This window comes from Akebia trifoliata, chromosome 16, assembly GCF_017979445.1.
Source record: "Akebia trifoliata isolate Shusen 1 chromosome 16, ASM1797944v1, whole genome shotgun sequence".
In the NCBI taxonomy this organism is placed as follows: Eukaryota; Viridiplantae; Streptophyta; class Magnoliopsida; order Ranunculales; family Lardizabalaceae; genus Akebia; species Akebia trifoliata.
In genome coordinates this window covers 21,478,862-21,497,914 of record NC_141390.1, presented here as the reverse complement: position 1 = coordinate 21,497,914, position 19,053 = coordinate 21,478,862, and the positions used below count along the sequence as shown (strand labels likewise).

Sequence of the window (19,053 nt, the reverse complement as noted above, 5' to 3'; positions counted from 1 at the left end):
TTGAAAAGATATCAAGTACACTTTTTCTACCTTAATGAAAGTTTTAAAGAAAACAATTCTTATTAAAATCTTATTGAAAATACATTTTTATGTAACTCCGAGTCCCAGTCCTCGATTATACTTGGGCCGAGCCCCCAAGTAGAAATTAATCATTATACCGCTCAGTCTGAACTTAAATTGAGCCCCCTAGTAGGCCACGATGGGTTAGAAATTGAGCAATAAATTGAACCTCACAACTCAACGAAGTCCCTAGACCCGAACTAGTTAGGCACGAGATTAGTCCCCAACCTCATTTGTCAAGCCGACCCAATAAAAGAAAAAAATTAACTCGACGTGATTAAGCCCCCGAGCACTTTAGATGGCTCAACAAGGTACACTAGTTGATCAAAATCTCCAACAATAAACTTGATTCGATGGAGTCTTATGACTCAACGAGTTTTTTATTCAAATAAAAATATGCCTTATTCTGTAGTAAGAGCTTTTTTTTTATTGAACTAACATTTTTATATGCAACTCGACAAGTTGGGCTCCATTCCCAATTTCTATCGTTTTACCCGGTCAAGCTCCCAATAAATAAATTTAACTAGCTTGAGTCAGTCTTAAACTTAGCCTCTACTTCACTTTTATGCTGAGTTAATTGAAGTAACAATTGGACCATGTGGAATTCTTATTATGGGCAAGAGCTAAACCATCGAACAAAATAATCACTCGATACAATAGTTGGTCCCCTATCATTTTTATAGTTATATATGTTCAAAATATGGGTTTGGTTTACATTAAAATTATGCATGGGCATCACATCAAAACGAATCATTTCACCCTTTAGTTTACTTATCCAAAATTGTGGGTTTAAATATACATTAATTATTGATGTCCAAATCCCACACCTTACTCACCCCTCCTACCTTTTGTTTATCATGTGGCTTTCATTCTCATCAAAGTTAATGTGGTACAAGATACGTAATTTATTCCATTTCCAATATGATTTTTAAGGTTTTGTTTAGGTTACCACAATGCACATCTAACTTGAAGTTCATTGATACGTCTCAAAAAAAATTTCCTCTTTAATTTGACTTTCATACTTCACGAACATAGTAAAAAGATTTTTAATAGATTTGAATTTAATACAAATAAATCTTGATCTCGATGAAAAACATCTATGTCTCATATACACTTTCACGTTAGGATGTGGGATGTGAGGTACAATCTTGAGCTCACTCTAGCATTTATCAATATAAACACCTTCTCTCACCTTCCATTACATGTGTGGTCATTGGTTCCTTCCTCTCTATGAAATTGCATCATACGAAATCTCCGACCCCATCATAGTGTGCACACCATTCCACCATTGTATATGAAATTGCATCATTTTGCTTCGAATTATAAAGCACCTTCTCTACCACACATACCTCATTGTAACCCCTTTTTTCACTTTTGTCAGCATATCATAACGCTTTGGGGGCATCCTGTCTTGATGGAGACAAGCCTTGTTGTATCATTGCCTTTAGGCCAGCATTAATGCTTGTTGTAATGATGCCCTCTATATATCGACTGTTTACCAATATCAAAATGGAAGTTTGTGTCAAACACTTGATTCCATATCTTTTCAACTTCATACTTAATTTACAAACATAAACAATGGGTTTTTAGTATTTCGAGCTCCTAACTATCACAAGTTAGGACTTCAGGTCCCAACTCTTTTAAATTGGCATTTTACCTTTACACCTTATCAAAAGATCAAAATACACCTAAATCTTGTTAGGTATGTCTTGGGAGTTACTACCTAGACTTGAAATCTAGTACGTAGTAGATGGTATAGACAATTTTACAGAAAACTTCTTATTGAAGCTTACTTCATCATTTTTACATGCATCTTGCTTCTCCATGAAACTTCAGCTGTAGGTATTTTGTTCTCTCCTTCATTTTTACACCTTTAAACTACTGATATATTGGTCATCCCTCCATTTCTACACAAATAACAACAACGAAGCTCCATTTTTATGTAATGAAGCTCTATTTTTACATAACAAAACTTCTGGTATTAGCTCCAACCTCCATACTTTATATTCATTTGTCTCATCTTCCAAATAGTAAAAACTGTAATAATAAAATGCAAATAAGCTTACGATACACACGACGCCTCAACATGATCCGACGATATACACATGAGGCCTTTATAAAGTTTGATATCATTAGATAATGTGTTGCTTTACGAATAAATTATGTTGTGGTACAAAGGTAATGCACTTAGTTGTAAAAGGCTCTTTCCAATTTTTCAATTACATCTTCTTCACTGTTTGAAATCTTCTTCTTCGTATCTGTGTTTTCAATATTCTTATGAAATCTTCATCTTCATCTTCGTCTTCTTCAACTATACCGATGAAAGTTTCAACAAAAATGATAGTGAGGTGAGGAAAATATAATATATTATGAAAAAGTGTAATAATTAAACCTCTAAAGAAAACAATTTCATATCTAAAAGGATGTGTGACGACTCAACATGGCGAGATGATATACACATAACGCCTTTGTAATGTCTGATATCATTAGATAATGCACTGTGTTACAAATAAATAACGCTATGGTACAAAGGTAATAAACTTTATTACAAAGGAATTTTCCCATTTTTTAATTACATCTTCTCCGTTTGAAATATTCTTCTTCTTTATATCTGTGTTTTCAATCTTCTTCTAAACTTCTTATTTATCTAGAATCTTCTTATTCTTCATCTGCAATCTTCTTCTTCATCTTCTTCAACTATTCCGATAAAAGCTTCAACGAAAATGGTGGAGAGGTGACAGAAATATATTGTATTATAAAAAAGTGTAATAATTCCATTAGCAATGGATGGTAGTAGTAGGTTTAGCGTCAGATAAGGGTAAATAGCATATTGGGCATGAAAATATACTTTTTGTCGATGTGGCAACTTTTAAGGGTAAACTCCCACTTCAGAAGAGATGAGGCCTAAACTCCTAACTTTTGAAAGTTAGGAGCACGAAACACTAAAAACCCCAAAAACAAAGGGCTTTCACACATCAAATATGAGGTATAGACTGTACATCAAATCTAACCCCTTTCAACCATGTTTGCATTAATCAAAGTACACCACAAAAAAAAATCTAATAACCAAATCAGATTGTCCTTACATGAGGCAAGATGGATGATTTCTTGATGAGCATGTGTTACACACCCACTCAAATCTTTACCTTTATGAAGCTTATTATACATGGGTGTATGATCCTTGAGTCATGCAGATCTGAATCGCGTAAGCTAGTCATTCACACACGTTTCATGTTGTGCAGGTTTCCTTTAAGGTTTTAACAAATCAAAATCTTCTCACTCAAACGCGAAGGACTTTCGGTCGAGCTCTCTGTGTTCTTTCCACCACTCAATACCATATGATTTGGAAACCCTATTTGGTTTTTATAAATCAAAAGTAGGTTCCAGTTGAAACTTCGCTTAGGATCGCAGATATTTGAAATTTGATCCCACTCATATGAAGAGAGTTCCTTGTTAATTCAAAGCTCTAGAACGAGGGGTCGGACCGATTGGCTAGGGTTTTGAATGATAATGATCAATTTTGTTCTATTAAGGGAAAGACAAAGCACCAATTGTGGCTCGAATTATGCGATTTGGTCACTACTCATGTAACCGAAGTGTCGGGTTTGAAGGTTGAGGCAAGTATTCGAGGAAGAATTAGGAAATTTACCGATGAGGTCAAGCGACTTTGGACTTCCCTCGTGGATTATTAAATCTGACGAGGTCAAATTGAGAAAGCGAGGGACATTTTCAAAGAGGGAATTACAAATGTAATCACGTTGAGGGGTTTCAAAGTGATTTTAGATGCTTACTCTCAATTTGAGGATAGCTTGATTTTTGCAAATATGGCAGAGACTTTGGATTTGAGTGATGAAGAGGAGGACAGCAACAACAATGGTGATGGAGATGGGCTGTTGGATTGCAATCTTTTTGTCCTAAGAAAGAGTGTTTCCTTTATGAAAAAATGGACTCACCATATCACTAACCAAATCGGCGATTACTAAGGACCTTTTTCGCAAAAAAAAAAAAAAGCAACCAATCTTGAAATGAAAAGCACCCAATCGAGAGTCTATCTTCTCCATCACAATGATATTGTAAATCGTACCTTCCATCCTACGCATTCCCAATATCCCAATCTCTATATCTATATCAATCACGATCATCTTATCTTAGCATGGACTACTTCATCTATTCTTGTGATTCAATAAGCATGATGAAAGATTTAATGGTGGTTGTGGGGATCATATTTGTCATACCAGGCGATAAGGACACGTGTAGTAAAAATAGAAACTAAGATCCAACTTAGCTAGATATCTGCACAACCATAGACCGAGAAGTATATCACCAAAGTTAGGACTAGGCCCATGAGGAGCGTAAACGTAGAAGAATGGAAAGTCAAAACTCATCCTGGGAGCACGGTATAGACCGAGAACATCTAGATACTAAAACATAGAAGATTCAGGAAGTTGAAAAATAGAAGAACAAACTACAGGCAAACCTAGCAACCATTTGTCATAGATTGAGCTCAGGATATTGGCCACAATCATACTAGCAAATTAAGCACAAAGTATGCAAACAAATAAACACCCAAGATTGAGCATATCAAATACAAGCTCAAGGAAGATTTGAATCTAATTGACAAGACACCACAAGTAAGAGATATTCCTCTTCACATTTAAGAACTTGCAGCACTTACACACCAAATACAATCCTACTGACATGATAGGTTCATTGTCCAGAACACTTGAGCAAACCTAAAATAACTTGATTCATAGAAGAACACTTGAGTCAGTGACATAACGAAACTTGTTCGTAGAATTCGTCTACATAAATTAAGTTGAAAACAATAGAAAGGAGTGGGAGGAGTGTTTGATTGGCAAGATGATCATGAGTTTGGAATATAAGACTCTATAACTACATTGTTTATCATCTTCCTCACATTCATAAGTTTGTTCATTCTTTTGGAAGACTATACTAACAAGTTCAAAGGAGGAAACTTGATAGACCCCACACTGGGGCCTCTATTTACTACCTTCACGACTACTGTCATTCAAGAGTCTCGAAGCAGTGAAGAAGTTTGAGACCGTCATCACCAAGGAGAAGAAACAAAAATAGTGGAACAAAGTTCGACGGAAGAATGATCCAGCCCATTTCCCATCAATAATGGAAAGAAATATTTCTGAGAAAAAATGAGGTCATAAGTCAGCAAGGGAAAAGAAGGGATCAACGAACCGAAGAAGGAGATGGAAGAATGCAGTTTAAAGTCAAGTCTTCTGACATAGGGAGGCATTGAACTGACGCTGATCAAGGAAGAGAAGCCGAGCTGCCGCCAGAAGAGAAATCTCAGTTGCTCCTACTTTAAGCTGGAAGTGAAATCAAACCCAACTGAAAAGAGAAATTGGAGATCAAGGGCAGAAGTTGAAGCCATCAACCAGGGAGGACGATCATGATGCAGAAGTGCGCGAAAGAAGAGGCACCTTGGGTCATCAACCAAAGTGAACGAAAACTCTCTACCCGAGGTGTGGAATGCTAAAAAACTTCCGAGATGGTTTGAAGGAAACAAGCAAAAGGCCTTGGGAAGAAGAATTCAAAAATAGAAATCTTCCCAAGATGGCCTGAAACCGGCTCGACCACCTCTCTACTCTCGATTGACTGAGAAGACATCAATGGAGCAGAAGGAAGTCAAAATTCAACCATCCAAAGCAAAAGACCGGAAAGTCATGATCGAGCCCATCATCTAAGAGCTATATGCATCTCAAAGAGTGGAAAGCCTAACAACCTCTCCACAGTGGTGATTACTTCACCGCACATCTCACAATCTTTCTCCTTTTATTTGGATGTTTGATTGGGAAGCCCTCGATCATGGCCTTATCCTTGTCATTCAATAATCCATTGTGATCCGACCTTGGGCAAAGTCAAATAAAAAACCCTATACTTGCATACCCTAAACCCACAAGGGTTCATCTTGGGGGTAACCCAAGATTCTCGGGTGGTTTCTCGTGATTTGTCCTTCTCTTCCCACGGATGACACTAGTTGTTCACCTCGAGATCTACAACCTCTATCAAGATCTCACCAAGAAATCTTTAAAATGTTTAAAAATATGAAGGGGGAAAAAAAACACCAAGGGATTTTTTATGTGATTTTAAAATGTGCCTATGTCCACGAGTTCATGGAGGCGTTCTATTATGTTCTAAATCTCCTAGTTACATGAATATCCCCTTCACAAGATAACTCCAAACCTCTCTTATTTGTCTCTCTTTCCTCATTTTTACAATAGCTTTTAACCCTTTAAATAGAAAAAACCCTAAAATCTAGAATTAGAAAAAAAAAAAAAAAAAAAAACCTTAATCCAAATTTGATTACAATTTTCATATTTACCTATATTCAAATTTAGTAATTTTTTAAGAGGGAAGTAGAATCCTCCCAAATTGGGATTATTCCCTAATTTGATAAAATTTCTCTCAAACATTATCACGTGCCCGCTTCAACATTTGAAGTGTCAAGATCAACGATTGAACACAATAATTGAATTGTCAATCTCGACTATTAAATTTTTTATCTCAATGATTTGGATTTTTTTATTTTTCGATGTTGCCCCTAGATAAAAGTTTTGCCCCTAGTGGGTTAGCAGACTAAATCGACAAATTAACCATCGAATCTGATAACAATTTTATATATTACCTTCAAAATTTTATTTTCTTCAACATTCAAGCCTCAATAACACAAAGCAATGAATTCCTTGGGGCCCCTCTCTATGGTACCGGTTGACCCTCGACTCAACCAGTTGCACATTAGACTTTCTAAGAGGGTGGCTTGTGTGACCGTGGGAATAGTCTCACCCGAAGGGTGGGGATACCCACAATATGGAAAATAAATAAATAATTCTCAAGAACAAAATATAATTTGTAGGTAGGTTGAGGATGAGGGGTTTGAAGATCTGTTTAGCTAGAAACCGTTTTTGGTATTTGAATGCAAACATGGAAAATTAGATTCCAATAGAAAAGTGATCGGTAGAGTCCAGGTAAAAGAGACAGTCTCTAAAGGGAGATCACTTCCAACAAATTGAATTTGTTGGTAAATGACAAATCAAGAATTGAACTTTTCTGGGAAACTATTTTTTCACTTGAATTTTCAAGCAATCAAACACACCCTTAGTTTAATCAAACCACACAAATGCACACTTGTCTGCAATTTCTATCGTATACTACTGCCGTAAAATGGCATTTAAATTTTATAAGCTTCTTTTAGAGTTTTCCTGGTGTGGCCATCTATAATCTGATGAAGTTCACGAACGTTACTTAGTTGACTATGATACCTCAAGAACCTTTTTCAGATCTTGTGAACCACCAGGACAAAAAAAAGTCCATGAAAGATCTCAATGATGGCATCTCAGACGAGTCAATCTTGGCCTCGGACTACTTTTGATAATTAAGAACTTCCCTTCAATTAAGCTCAAAACCTATGGGAGATTGGAATTTCTTTATGGGATTATAAAAGATCCATAACTCCCTAATTGTTATAAAAATCATACGTCCTGACATTAAGAATTTTTTCCTTATGTATTGTACACCAAAATTCTGAGTAACATCACTGTTTATTCGCACGATATCAAGACATAAGGTCAAAGACCATCAGAAGCCCATACCGTGACCCTGCACAATCAAGAATCTAAAACAAACTTTCAAAGAAACAGCACAAATGAAATATAAATGGCGAACATAGTTCATAATATCAAGAGTGGATTGAGATCCTAAAGAGTCTCCATTTAAGATACAAATCATATAATTTACTCTATATGGAAATTTAAGGCATGGAGTAAAAAAGATCACCCAAATTCTAATTCCCTCATCATCGTGCATCCCAATTTCTCCCCGCTACAAAAAGTTTCTGAATCAATAGCTCTGCAGCAACCTTAGAATTTCAGTACGATTAAATGCAACAAGTCACAAATGTTAATGGGCTTGAGGCAATTCTGCACAGTATTAAAACATTAACATGGAAACACCTGTTAACAAGCAGATGAAAATACTATATCCGCAGATTGGTTTGTTAACTGGAAAATTACCAGAGGGGAACAACGTGCATCATGGAAGATCTTCATCAGGCCTAGACCATGTAAACCTCCGACGCCTCCTCGGTATCAAAGTAATATCATCACCGGTCTCACTTGCCAGATTCCAATCCTCTTCGTCATCTTGCAAGCTCAACAGATTCTCACCCCAAAGGTTCCGACGATCAGAAAATGGTCCAGAAGAGCGCCGATACCTTCTCCAAGGTCTCGACATACCCCTCCGCTCAAATGGTGTCATCATCTGATATTAGAATGAATGAAGTCAAAAATGGATTGCTGCCTTCCCTATTACCATCGCCAGTTTCAATAGCATGGTCCCCAAGCACAATAGCATCTGGTATGGCTGAACGTATGGCACTGACAATGTCACTGTAGTCTTGCTTGTGCTCAAGGCATCGCCAAGTGCGTTGTCGTGATGGGTCTATAACAGCAGGTCGAGTTGTTGGGTGATCTTTTCTAGCATGCCTTCATAGCTCCACGTAGTTACCGAAGAATGAGTACAACTCCAAGGAACAGCTCCGCTCTACGATTTTCCAACCTTTCAAGTTTGAGTCTGATAAGTTTCCTCCACCAATGGTACTTTGCCCAAAATGTTCAAGACCACCTGCTTCAACAATGCCATTGTCCTGCATTTCTAAATACCTATGTAGTTCTTCACCATTATTTTCTAAATTGTTATTTTCATTAACTTCAGTCGAGTTGTTTCTCATTCTACTTGCCCCTAAAATAGATTCATTAGTATAAGCATGAAGCTACTCTTGATCAAGCCCCGAAGAGCTGTTCCCAAAGTACTTTTTAAACCTATCCAAGCAATTTGAATGTCTGTAACTTGACTCACATATGTAAGGCCTGCAACCCTTATCATATGAACTGCAAAGGAGAACAGCGTTATGTGGATGGTCCATGCAGATTGGACATGAAGCCTCATCCCATTCCTTGTGCAGATCATGGATATGTGTGGCAATGGATGTGCTCCCTTTCATATCTGTCATCATCTTGGATGAACTGTTTTAGTTATTGCAAAACATTAAATTTATCAGAACACCAGTTGTTTCTTTTGGAAAAAAGCATAAATTGATTAGAGCAACTAAATTTAATGCAATCACAGCAAAAAGGGTAGCTTATACTACAGAAAGCTTAATCCTTCCCTTGAAAAAAGCTACAATATGGGAAAAGGAGTCTACAATAAGATACAACCCCTCCTACCTTCCATGGAGTTTCATCATATACCAAGGAGTGTTGAAACGGCTACAACATTGGTTTTGACGTATCGCAGCCTAGGTTCTCTCGGATGCATGTTTTTATGTTCAACATTCCCAATCTTGTCACTCTACTTGGCTGTACTCATTCTATTCACATAGTAACTAAATTAAAATTTCTAAATTAAAATTTCCTAAAGTCTGATCAAAATTCAATGGCCAAACATTCCCTAAGCATATCTACAGTTCAGCAAATAAATTCAATTTCTATGACAGTAGAAAAATATGGAAATGGAACTAGACAACATAAATGGTTTCTTTAGGGTGAGGATTCAGATGTTGCACCCCCTACCATAAATGTTACATGCACCGATGCGCGTCTAGTGTGACCCTGAGACCTCATGTAGATTGCCATGTGGTAAAATCAAATTATGCCATGTGGCATTGTGCAAGGTTCCCAAGTGACCTAGGTAGGCATCTATCCTAAAATGCTACATGCACATCTAATAAGCACTCTGGGACACCATGCAGATTGCCATGGATAAAATCTGACTATGCCATGTGACAGGGTGGACGGTGACCTTGGTAGGCGGTTGCACACCCTTGGTCTCTTGTGACAATAGTACCTATGTGTCATTGCCAAGAAGGCTAACATCTTGCAATATTGGCTTGCACGTGCCTTGCTTCCTGAGTTGTTGGCCCCCTGTGGTATTAATTATCCATGACACCATGGCTAGTGTGTCCTTGTCGCCCAATTGCCATTGACATTGGGAAGTGTTGTCTTGGCACATGAGGTGTGTTATGTTTGTGCAACTACTAGGAAAATGAAGGAACAGCCCAATTACCAGGAAAAAATCCTACTAAAGCTAGTTCTATAAACTATAGGTTAATCTATAGGTCTATATTATATTCTCCAGGTTATTGAACCTACTCTTGTTTGTCCAAGAAGTTGGAAGGTATCACTTTAAGAAATACGAAAAAGAAACTAGAATCGGCATATCCAAAAATATGCTACCATCGCATATCCAAAAATATGCTATCCGACAAATATGTGATGGCATACTGACCGTTGGACACATAAATTTTTTTTTTTTTCATTTTGATTTTGATTTTTTGATTTTTTTGATTTTTTCCTTAAAACTCTCTTTTACCCCCTCATATTTCTTTTACAACATCTCTACTACCTTTTAATAATCTAATCTCTTTCTTACTCTCTCACAAAGCTTCCAACTCTTAAATCTCTTAATCAAACTTCAAGTCTCAACTCAAGTCACTCACTCTCACCAATTAAGACTTGAAGACAAAGAAAACTATCAACTATTACTCAAGTAAAGATTCTAGAATCAAGATTCATCCAACTCAAGTTCAACCTTCAGTTTCAAGAATCAAGATTGATCAAGTATTAACTATCAACCTTCAACTCAAGACTTGAGAATCAAGATTCATTCAACCTTCAAGTTCATGTTCAACCTCAACCTTCAAGAGTCAACTTTCAAGAACGATCAAATCAAATCAATATTCATCATCAAACATCAACATCATCTTTCATCAATTCAAGAATCTTAAAAACTTTCATTAATCACCATCTTTTTTCTCTTCTACTAGTACAACTTAGGTTGAAATTGAGGTTGAGGTATATGTATACTTTAATAGTTGTTATGTATTCTCTATTTTTTTAGTTGTTTTTTATTTTACTTGTTAGAAACTTAAAATTTAGTATGTCGTCCTCGCTAGCCAACTCTTCCCTACAACATAAACCAATTATGATCCCGGTTGGAAATACGGTCATTACCGTAGTCCAAATGAAAAGAGTCTATGATATGTGAGTTGTGTGGGTACATTAGTAAAGGTGGCATTGCACGCCACAGACAACATTTAGTACACATGCCGAGATCAAATGCTAGAACATGTGAAAAAATTACTCCCGAAATCCGAAAAGAACTAATGGAGTATATGGACAAAACTGCAAAATAAAAAATAGATGAAGCCATAAGTCTAGAAAGTTATATGGAAGGTGGTGGTCGAGAGATGATATTACTGCCTATGATACCCCTCCCACGTCAATGGGACGTAGTAGACCATCAGATCCACCACCACTAACTCAAAGACCTGCTAAAAGAGCTCGTGCCCATGGTCCACTAATTAGGTGGTGTAGATCACATCCAAAGATGTGGTTGACCAAAGAGAGAAAGTTAAAGGTCCATACCAAACCACCATTAAACATAACACCAAAGATGGGAAGAAAATCATTCTATATGTATGTAGTCAAATGGCTATATCAAGTTGGAATTGCATTTAACACTGTCAAATTAAAGAGTTTCAAAGTAATGATGGAAGCAATAAGTCAATTTGGACCTGACATCAAACCACCTTCTTATCAAGAAATAAGAGAGTCATGTTCACCCATGAGTTAATCAACAGATATTGAGAATCATGGAAAACCTATATGTATTCTCTAATGGTTGATGGATGGACTAATAGCAAAGTAACAAAAAACAACACGTTTTTTTTTTTTTTTTAAATAAGCATCTTGTATCTCGGGCGATTAAAACGATTAAAAAAAAAGTCACGTTTCTTACATTTTAAATGTGCTTGTTACGTTTTAAACAAGTTTATTTCATGTTTTTTTCAACCAAAAACAAATACTTTTTTTAATTTGGGATTTGATACATAATAGAATTTGGTGATTGATAAATGTAAAAAATATGCGATTTGATGATAATATCTTGATTTCATGATTTTTCACTTTTTCCCATAGTACATTATTTTTAACAAAAGATATGTTGATGAGTAAACTCTTTTTGGCATCATAACAAGTATAATTATGTTTGAGAACATGTTATATTGGAAACATAGAATAAATTAAAATAAATTTCTTATGTACTATTAAATATGGAAAATGTTGAGCACCCAACATTTTGCCCAACAATTTTCCCAACAAGTTTTGTCCTACATGGGTTAGAAGTTTTGGAAAGGGCTGATTTTTGGTGAGGATGATCTCTATGGTGAGGATGATATCCTCACCAAAAATCAGCCCATTCCAAAACTTCTAACCCCATGTTTACAAGTTGAAAAATTGAGGACCATCCATTTTTTGTAAACCATTTGTGATGGGGTTAGAAGTTTTGGAATGGGCTGATTTTTGGTGAGAATGATCTCCTCACCAAAAATCAGCCTATTCCAAAACTTCTAACCCATGTAGGACAAAACATGTTGGGCAAATTGTTGGGCAAAATGTTGGGTGCCGAACGGGACCCATTATATATATATATATATATATATATATATATATATATACATTTTTCATATATTGTAAATATATATTTTTTATATTTTATGTTTAATCGTTTTTTCCAAAGTTTTCCTTGTCGTTTTAAATCCATACTCCGACTTTGTGACTATGACTAATAGAACCAGTCGGTCAATAATTAACTTTTTAGTAAATCATCCAACTGGAATAATGTTCCTAAAATCCATAGATGCATCAACCCATTCTCGCACGGTTAAGTATCTTTTATTACTGTTAGACAAAACAATTGAGGAAATTAGTGAGGACAACATTGTCCAAGTTGTAACGGACAACGCGAATGCATATGTAGTGACGGGTTTTCTTTTAATGGATAAGCGTCCTCGTTTGGTTGCGGGTCACCATTTAGTTAACAACTTACATCCTTCATCCAGCCATATACTTCTAATCCATCAATCAAGATGAGGCGGATTTCGACGCATATGGTTGGATTTCTTTAAGTTTGGGAAAAAATGATCCCTGAACAGACAGAATAAGATGCAAAATCGACATAGTTGGATCGTTACAAGAATTGCGAAGGAATCTTTGGGTAACATTTTGTCAAAAGGCATAGAACAACGAAAATTCCAAGTAAAAAAATTAATATTTGGGTTTATACTTTATTTGACATATCTTTCATCTTATCCCTATTCTAGTTAAATATAAATATTTCAATGTATATTTTGATGTATACAACAACTGATTGGTGGCCGACATATGAAGTTGATCTTATTACAAAGGATCCATGTTTGAAAAGGTTGGCCATATGGATTCTTGGCCTAACATGATCAACATCGGACTGCTAACATAATTGTAGCACATTTATGATGGTAAGAACTAAGAACTAAACTAACTAAAACACTTAATATTTTACTTCATTCTTTCAATGATATAACTTAAGTATCCAATATTTATAAATTGTTGTGTATTGAACAAATACATACTAAAAAGAAAAACAGACTAGAACAAAAGAAATTGAATGACTTGGTGTTTATATAATACAACCAAAAATTTCACAAACGATTCAAGTTGAGAAAAGAGAATCTTGGCTTCTATGATCCCATCTTAATTGATGATCTTGGCACAGATCATTCATGAATCACCGATGCATGGGACAAGCCTGTGTTTGAAGGAGAAGATCTAACTTGTGCCCCAAGTGGAGAAAGTGGATTTTGCACCGACATTGGCACTTGGAGAAAGCTCAAGCCAAAGAAGAAATGGCACTGGTCAACACTCGAGGCAACTAGAAGACAAATATGAAATACAAGAAAATGATGGTGAAGCTGAAGCAATACAAGGTCAAGGAGATGAAAAATTGGTGAGATCTGAAGACCGAGAGATTGAGGAGGATGAAGTGTATATGGAGGAGGGTGATGACGACAGGAAGGGAAGCAATAACGATGATCCTAGTGGAGATGTTTCACAATGGATTAGGGATGCTTGTGTAAAGTATCAAACTAACTATTAGAGTTAGTTACTTAGACATTTCTATGAGTATTTCATGTATTTGTATGACTATTTAGCTATTTGACTTATTGTTTTTTTTTTTTTTTATAGTTAATTATTTTTAGTCTTCTACAAGCGTGTTTTGGTGTATGATTGAACTATGATTTATGAATGAAAATATGGTATTTGTGCATTGCTTAATTATGATGTATTTTTGTGGAATTTTTTAGCAATTTTTTAATATTTTCTAGATTTTTTCAAAAAAAATTACGGCGTATGTGAACATGTCCTAGTCACACACACTCGCATAAGCAATTTAACAACATTAATAAGAATGATATTCTTCATGTGGATGATAGTCCCTTTCGGAGTACTCATGTGGACCTCCAAGTGCCGAAGACAAGCAAGACTGTGCCACTTCCAAATTCCAATTAATAACTCAAAACTCGACTTATTCTTGGTCAATGGAAAATAGTTCCAAAAAGATTTTTACTAACATGTCCACATAACTCTTTTGTAAATCTAGTCCATAATGATGCAAAACGGTAGAAGATTATTCAGCTAAACATGGTTTGCGTATAGTAGTTTCATAGACTAATGTTAATATTCCTTAATGCCACTATCCTGTGTTCTAATATCATTATGCTAGAGATTGGGGAAGAAATGGATATGACGATGTCCATAGTGATTCAAACGTAAATCACTCTCATCATCCATCAATATTAGATACCATACGTATAGATGTTGCATATTTACATATGTAAATATTTTCTTGCAGACGATAATCAAAAATTAGGTAGAAGATAAGAAATAAATGCGAACAATACATAAGATACACAAGTATATCAAGGTAGCATACTTTAGGAAAAAAAGAAAATAGAGTGAAACTAACTAAAACAACATGGCTACTTACCACAAAGAGGAAACTCTGAACTATACCCCTTGTAGCTTCTGAATTTTTATGCCACTAATCAGATAATATATGTGAAAGACGACAACCTTGTTGTTCTGATGAAGAAAATCCTTATAAAATCCAAGCCTCAAATAATGCTTCAATGAATGAAACAAATATTCCACTGTCTACAAATTTTGAAGAATACTGAAGGCTTGAGCTATAGCATTAACGACTATGTCTTGCACCACAAAGTCACGAATGAGTCCTAAAAACCTGCACTTATATCGGGGAACAAAGGTGAAGTTGAAGTACATATTATGCCAACAAACAAAAAAGTATAGAAGCACTTCTACACCAGCACAATCCAATACTAAATTCATGATAAAAACCCAAGAAACACATGCCCAAGATAGCAAATATAACTATTAAGTCAAAACTCTGATAACAAGATGGGCATGAAGATATCAATTGTGGCTTCAATTCAGGGTTGGATAACAACCAATTATTTGTTTGATCATGAAATCAAAATTAGGACCCAAACCAAAATATCCAAAACTAGACAAACATTCATCATCCAATGCACATCCATAATCATGGGAAAACAAAGACAAATATACAGATTTTGATCAGAAAAATAAATAAAATCAACAACCAGATACTAGAAACTTCTAAAACCCAATTCCAATACCCTTTGCAGCATAAATTAAAAGAAAAAAAAAATTACATATTGAGAATCCATGTGCTAAATTTCTGAACTCTAGCCCAAACCCTAACACGATATCAATTCCATTCTACCAAAATTAAGAATCCAAAACCTAATCCTGACCAAATTGAAATTCCTAAAACCCAATTTCAATACCTTTTGCAGCATAAATTGAAACAAAATGATATATTTCCTCAATAAGATTGAAAGATAAAAGCCCAATATAATTTTTGAACCCTAGCCCAAACCCTAACACGATACCTATTCCTTCCTACTAAAACTACGAATCCTAACACTATTCCTGACCAAATTAATATCGATCCATTCAATCAACAAAAAATAGCACCAGAAATTTTCAAATTAGGTGAGATGATGCAGATTAAACTCAAATACAAATACAGATGACTTACAGCAAAATTAATTAATTAATTAAGCAAGAAATTGAGGGAAAAAAGATGCGGATTTTACAATAATTAGTTGCAATTAGTTGCTGTTGGGCTAACAAAACAAATTGGGCTTTTTTTTTTTATGAATTTAAGATACAGCCCGTCGTCCTAAGTCCAAACGTGTTGGTGTGACCTGCCACGTGGTACGCAGAAAAAAGAGAGAGCTGTTATTGGCACCCCAATTTTTACTTATTACTTCCCAATTAAAATTAAAGAAGGGATTTTTCCCAGAATGTGCGCAACTTGTGTCAAATTTTCGGTTTCGATACATTGTTCATTTTAATTCCCAAAACATATTTTCCCAGTTAATTAGTCACTTTTATAATCAACAAATTCATTGTTAACTAACCAACAAGATCGCTCATATTAAAAAATCGCTGGTATTTCATTTACGAAGTTGTCGATATTAAAAGTGACAAAATTACGAATTCGTAGATTATAAAAGTGATGAATGCACTGAAAAATCATGTTTTGAGAAATAGTGTACAGAATCCGGAATTTCGTCATATTCATCGCACGAAATGGAGATTCACCCAATAAAGAAAATAAATAATAGGTTGAGAATAAGTAAAAGTTGGGGTGCCAATAGAAGTTCTCAATTTGATCTAAAAATATAAAGTGGTTTAATCTAAAAATATACTGAGTCAAATAAAAAACTTGATCTATTTATTTTGTTATTAATATTTTTGTAAAAATAAAAAAATAAATATTTTTATTTATTAAAATCTATTTATAAATTCAATATTATTTTATTTGACTAATTTAAGTAGACTTGCTAATTTTTTAGTTGAATCAATTCGATGAACATTCAAGTCGAGTTTTCTAATAATGTTTTACATATTGATATCTTTTAATAAATCTAATATACATAGATCAAATTAGTTTGATGATGCTTATAACCTTACTCATCTACGTGAGTTAAAAATCACTAATTTTGAAAAGAGAAAACAATTATTTTTTTTTTCATTGTTATATAAAGAGATGATCATAGTCAAGGGGCATGTCATTAATTTTGAAACATAGGTTTACTCAAATATTCTCGAATAAACATGTTTCTTTAAACCTCAAAATTCGTTGATAGGGTAATTACAGCGTTTTTGTTTCAAAAATTATTTTTAGACTAATATTTGATAATAAAAGTACTAAAGAGGCCATATTTTTTCAAAAGGGACTTTTTGATACATATTTTCAAAAAAATAGGTCTTTGAGGTCATTTTCCCAAGATTTTATTGGATTAGTATAATTTTAAATTAGATTGATAAGATTTAGTTCTAGTTAGATTTCTTTCCATTAATTATTTTCTATGGTATGCCACGTGGGGGAGTCATTTTATCACAATTCTACATATAAACCCTAACCGTTGCCAAATCATGTGTTTTCTACATGAATTACTAAACTTGACTCATTTTTTATATAAACTTTATTAGGGTTCTTGTAATCAAATCCAATGAACTTTAATGCAGGCCCTCAATCAAAGTATTGCTAACTCCCTTTACATATCCCACTTATTGCAATTATTTCCAAAAAATAAAAGATAACCTGCCAACTTTAGCACCTCTCAAACTTCATCAAAGCCTTTTCTTCATGCATTTTTATTAAATTTTATTTATTTATTGTTGATAATATTTTCTTAATGAAGTCTTCTCTTGATTGTTGTATTGTTCAGGACATGCCCATTGGGACGTGATGGAGAGAGGATAGGAGTGGATGGTTATTTCTTTGTCTTGTAATTAATTAGTTCTAATGTTTTTTTTTTTTCCTAGTGATCAAGCAAGAGAATATCTAGTTATGATATTAAGTTATTTTTTTAAGTTATAAGAATTAATGTAATCTTTAGCTCCACCATGCAAATGCTAAATCATTTCCATAATTATTATTATTTTTTTTTACATTTTATTGGATTTGGATACATCGAATTGGGGCATTGTTGATCAAGAGTAGATATGACTATCAAATTGGATCATCAAAACCCAAATCCTTGATCCATATCTAAAGTTATCGAATCCAAATGGATTGGATTTTGGGTCTAATCTGACATATTGAAAGCCCTATCTAATCTACCTATCCATTTGCGAAACTGGGCTTATGTTCTCTTTTCTTCTTTTTTTTTCTTTTTCTTTTTTTTTTTTTTCAATTTTTTTTTTGGTCGTTGGTAAATTGGACTTGAACAATATATCTCAAAGTTGCATCCCCATATCTCAATTAACTGAGCTAAGTCCAAAAGAGTTATTATTCTTGAGAAAATTACAAAATTGTTAAGAGAAAAGGCCACAATTATTACCATAGAGGAACAATGTTTACCATATATTTATATTATTTTTCTTTACTAAGCTAAATCATAATGTAAAAAAAAAAAAAGTAAGGGAATATAAATTCCTCGGGAAAATGTTCCAAATTTTGCTCTAAAATTTCTCGAGTTTGGTATAGATTGATTCCTATTGAACCGTCCCCCCCTCTGGTATAGATTGATCACTGCTTCCTGTAATGAAAAGCACTCTCAAATATACAACTTGTCTTCAATATTATATGTATTACACTTGTGAAGTGTTTGATGACATCTTATAGCCTTCACTATGTTTCAAATATATATGAATTTTGTTCCAAGTTCATCATTCTAAGAGACTCAGAGGAATACCATTGAGTGTATAGGTTCAAATTTCAAACTATAACGTCTTGATCATGAACCTCAAACACAGAATTTAGAGGTTTGGTTATTTAAATTTTACTTCAACAACTATAATTAATCAATCGAACTGAAAGTTCATATAAAGGTCATTTTTTGTTGCAATACTAGCACTTTTAGCTCTAATAATATTTTCTCACTAATTTTCCAATTCTAGTCATGACGCGCTGATCACGGTAAAATAGAGTGAAAAGTGCAAAAAAATAATTACCTACTCCAATAAAATCAGAAGAAACCAATTCTATTTTCTCAAAGGAAAATCCTTGAGGGATTGTGATTTGATT

At 34.5% G+C, this 19,053-nt stretch overlaps 2 protein-coding genes and 1 pseudogene across 4 annotated transcripts in view; all 3 read right to left on the bottom strand.

The window, feature by feature from the left end:
* Positions 1-16,079, bottom strand: part of LOC147382835 (uncharacterized) — an 83,216-nt gene extending 67,137 nt beyond the window's left edge. The window contains exons 1-3 of one of the 3 annotated variants that reach the window (XM_086427489.1): positions 15,797-16,079; positions 14,956-15,210; positions 8,650-9,116 (exon numbers count right to left, since the gene is read on the bottom strand). In XM_086427489.1, the coding sequence (XP_086283615.1) occupies positions 8,650-8,821 (172 nt within the window). In that variant the 5' untranslated portion in view covers positions 8,822-9,116; positions 14,956-15,210; positions 15,797-16,079. Of the gene's footprint in view, positions 1-8,649; positions 12,294-14,955 lie in introns of those variants that run through there. The other 2 variants (XM_086427486.1, XM_086427488.1) reach the window with 2 other exon arrangements.
* The window catches only part of LOC147382830 (uncharacterized), a 118,441-nt gene continuing 107,170 nt past the window's right edge, over positions 7,783-19,053 (bottom strand). The window contains exon 4 of the mRNA XM_086427499.1: positions 7,783-8,012. The gene's annotated coding sequence lies outside the window, so the exon portion shown is untranslated. The remainder of the gene's footprint in view (positions 8,013-19,053) is intronic.
* Positions 8,019-8,638, bottom strand: LOC147382836 (uncharacterized; annotated as a pseudogene).